At 47.8% G+C, this 4,032-nt stretch overlaps 1 protein-coding gene across 1 annotated transcript; it reads right to left on the minus strand.

Annotated features, from left to right (window-relative positions):
- Positions 1-1,890: 1,890 nt before the first annotated feature.
- LOC133896880 (uncharacterized) lies at positions 1,891-2,553 on the minus strand. The gene has a single exon (XM_062337518.1). The coding sequence runs from the start codon at positions 2,551-2,553 to the stop codon at positions 1,891-1,893; it is 663 nt and encodes a 220-aa protein (XP_062193502.1).
- Between the last annotated feature and the right edge of the window lie 1,479 nt (positions 2,554-4,032).

Raw genomic sequence — 4,032 nt, forward strand, 5'->3', positions numbered from 1 at the left:
AGAGAAAGCGATTACGTGATTTAAACTAGGACAAGGCAACTAAATAAGCAAAATAACCAAGAGAGAGAATTTTAAAGAAGAACTTGCAATAGCAAAGATACTCAAAGTAAAGTGCTGGAAAGTAAATAGTTGGAGAAGACAAAACCAATTTTTTCCCCGAGGTTTCGAGAAGTTGGTACTTCCCCTAGTCCTCGTTGGAGCATCCACCAAGGATGTAGCTCCCCCTTGACTCACCAAGGCTCAAGTGCTCTCTCTTGATTACCCCTTCTCCATCTCTGGATTGGCGGGTATCAAACCAAGTACACCTTCTTTTCCCGGGGCTCCCATAATTCCTCCAAGAGCTCACCGAGAAATCCTCCGATCACCAAGACCGTCTAGGTGTTGCCAACCACCAAGAGCAACAAGCCTTAAGCTTCACTTGACAAAGACTAAGCCTAGACAACAACTAGATGCACACTTGTTACTCTTCAAGCACTCAAGAAAGTCCTTAATCCTCAACTAAGAACTTGGAATTGACACAAGTGCTCTATCTCTTGCTTCTAAATGACACAACAAGTGTATGAGCTGCTACAGGGTCGCAAGAGTTGTTGAGAGGTCCAAATGGGTGGGTATTTATAGGCTAAGGATCGAAAATTAGCCGTTGCCTAACAACCCAGAACTTTTTCTTAACGCCGGAAGGTCCGGTGTGAATAACATGCTTCACAACGGAATATCCGGTGCTAATATATCTGACAAAATAGCCGTTAACTGTTTCATTAGCTGTTAAACCTCCGGTGATTAATCCTGTCCTACAGCGGATCATCCGGCGCATTGAAATGGGCCAGATGATAGTTTACAACCTCTCTGTATAAATTCATCCGATGATCATATTTTGCTACGCCGGACTATCCGGTGTATAGAATTAGTTCTGGACTTCATGGCTTTCTATTTATCCGGTGATTTCACCTATCGAACACCGGACTATCCGGCGTGGTCTTCAACAATTTTTCAAGTCAGAACTCTTAGGAATTTTCTCCGGCGAATTCACTCTGATACAAAGGATCATCCGGTGAACTGAAATTTCGCTGATTTTATCTATTTCAAAACAATTTTGAGTTCTACCTTCGAGATTCGGAACCAAAGATTTTTTTGAGGTTAACCTAGTAATGGAAAGTCACAAGTGTGCATCGACTATGTCTATACTCACCTAGGTCAAGCTACAACTCTTAACCCCTCTTTATAGTACGGTCAAAAGACTAAAGTAGAAATAGAACCTATGCTACTCTAAGTGTCCTTCATCTCCTTGTGACACTTAGATCTAGAAGATCCTTATCCTTCAAGTTCCAGTCCTTTGATCGTCCATATAAGCTTTTTAACGGGCAAGAGTTATCAAGACATCATTGTCAAATAAGTTTTTCTTTTTCCTTTATACTGCTCAAAGCACATACGTTAGTCACAAAGATACGGTTGTCATTAATCACCGAAACTCTTACCTCTTACCTGGGGGCCTAGATGCTACAATCTCCCCCTTTTTGGTGATTGATGACAACACATACTAGAAGTAAAGATATGAAATTGAAGAGCACCCTACCAAACTATGCAATCATAGGCATATATCAATTAAGCAAGAGAAAATGATAGAATAGATAAAAATTATGCGCGCATGAAAGTAAACACAATGTAATGACAAGCGAAACACATCCATATAGAGAACCAAATAGCCTGTCATTACATCAAAAACCATAAGATCCAACAATCTGAACTAAAAACTAAAACTACCCAAAAACCTAAGCTCCCCCTGAATAAAAAACTCACTAGACTCTCCAACTACTCTCTCTCTACCAACTCCCCCTATCACTAGACTCTCCCCCTTTGGCATGAAAGCACCAAAAAGAGGAAACTAGGACACAACTAAACATCTGGAGCGAGAGGAGACTGAGGATCTGCTGTAGAAGAGGGGGCCACGATAAACTGAGAACCGTCATCTGAGCTGGACGGACTGTGCCCCGCAGCTGCTGTCACCTCATCAAGCTGATGCTGCACTGACTGAAGGGTAGCATCGGGCTCATCAAGTGCAGACTCAGAGACTGGTGGAGGCACGACTGGCTGCTGCGGCTCAGGAACTGTCGGCTGGGGAGTATCCTCGAAGTGTAGAGGACCAGTGGGCAGAGGTGAAGTCAAAGAAGGTAACACTGGCCTCTGAGATGTCCCAACAGGCTCTGAGAGAACTCCGGTAGCCAAAAGAGCGGGCAGTGGAAAGTTGGACTCTGGAGTACTGAGCAGACCGGTGCTGCCGCCAGGGAGGGGACTAGGGACTGGAGCTGGTGCTGGCAACTGCTGCCCTGGCTGCTGAAGCAAGTAGGAGAATAGCCGAGTGTTGGTCTCCCTGTCGGCCAACAAAGCCTGCTGCTGCTGCTGAAGCGCTGTAGGCATGGCCTGCTGCTGCTGCTGGAGAGACTGAATAATCAATGTCTGCTGCTCCTGCTGGCGAATAATATTAGCCTGATACTTCAACTGCCTCTCCTCCTGGGTTGTCTGCTGCTGAATAATCATCTGCTGCTGCTGCATCAACATCTGTTGCTGCTGCTGCATCATCTGCAGGAACTGTGAAAACTCTGAAGACGGTGCAGTAGGAGGTGGCACTGGGGGGTCGTCTCAGGTGCTGAAGGAAAAGAGGCTGAAGGCTGTGCACCCTGAGTAGACCCTCCTGCCTCATGATCATGACGTCGAGGTAGAGGCGGCAAAAACTCGTGATCCGCAGAGTCGGAGTCACTGTCAGACGCTATGTCCAAGAAAGCCTGTGGTAGATCAGCCTCGGCCTCTGCAAGAGCCTCATCCTCAGCAGCTACTCTCTCTCTGTCCTCAGGGGGGATCTGCTCCTGGGCGTGAGCCATCGCTCGCTGACCACGTCGTCGGTCTATAGGAGGAGCTGGAGCATACACCTTGAAGGACCTGGATGACTCATATGTCTCGAAAAACTCCGGTGGTCTGGTGGTCTGAGCAAGCAAGAAAGAGATAATATGCGCATATGCCTGCTGCCTGACCATCGTCATCCCATCAGCAATCACATCCTCAATCTCACACAGAATGAAATCCACAATATCGAATGGCTGGTAAGTGAAGATAGAGAGGATAAGCCACTGCTGAAGGCTAGTGATCGACTCGGCGTTCCCAATCCTCAGTAATAGACTGTGCCTCAGTGCGTTATGAATGACGCGCACCTCAGGGATCAGCATGTCTGGCAGTCTCTGAGATCCTGGAGGGAATGACAACCTGAACAACGGATGGATCTGATCATCAGTCGGGAAAATCCCTCCAGTCAGACCACGGTGAGGAGCACTGGCACTTGGATAGACGATCTCATGCAGGCTCCTGTCAGGCTCCTGCAGTCTCAAGGCCTCTAGAATGTCTGCCCGGTATAGCCTCTGAAAATCTCCCTGGAACATAAACTATACAAATGACCGATCCTCTGCAGTCCAGGCTGTGGCATAGAATACTCCCACCCAGTCCTCCACATAGTGATCCACATCTGTCAGCAGGTCAGTGAGTCCTGGAATAGAATCAAAGTGACGCCTCACATCTGCTCCCCCTGCAGCTATCCTCATATATCTCCAGTTGAGTGTCTTGTGAATGCTCAAGCTAACCTTTAGCTTCTGATATGAGACAGAGAAGCTCTCCTGCAAGAGGGTGTGGAATCTCGGATCTGTTCCCTCTTCTCTCTCCTCAGGAAACCACTCATCAATGGGCACGAATCTCAGCTTCTTAACCTTTGGTGACTTGTAAGAGGTCAAGTCACGCAACCGCCTCTCGGCCTATGGCTGTGGTTCTGTGGACTGCTGCTGCTTCTCCTCCTCCTCAGGCTCTGGCTCCTGACGAGCCCTCTTCCGGCTGTCTGACTGACCGGAAGGTGTCGAGCTCGCTCCTCTAGCAGAGCGAGAGCGAGTCGACCGGCGCACAGGGGTGGTAGAATCTCTTATCTGAATCCCCTAACCCTGCTGCTGCCTGTTATAGGCCTCTACGGCTGCAGTAGCTATCTCCCACTCCTTCTCAGAT

Source organism: Phragmites australis, chromosome 17, assembly GCF_958298935.1.
Source record: "Phragmites australis chromosome 17, lpPhrAust1.1, whole genome shotgun sequence".
Lineage (NCBI taxonomy): Eukaryota > Viridiplantae > Streptophyta > Magnoliopsida > Poales > Poaceae > Phragmites > Phragmites australis.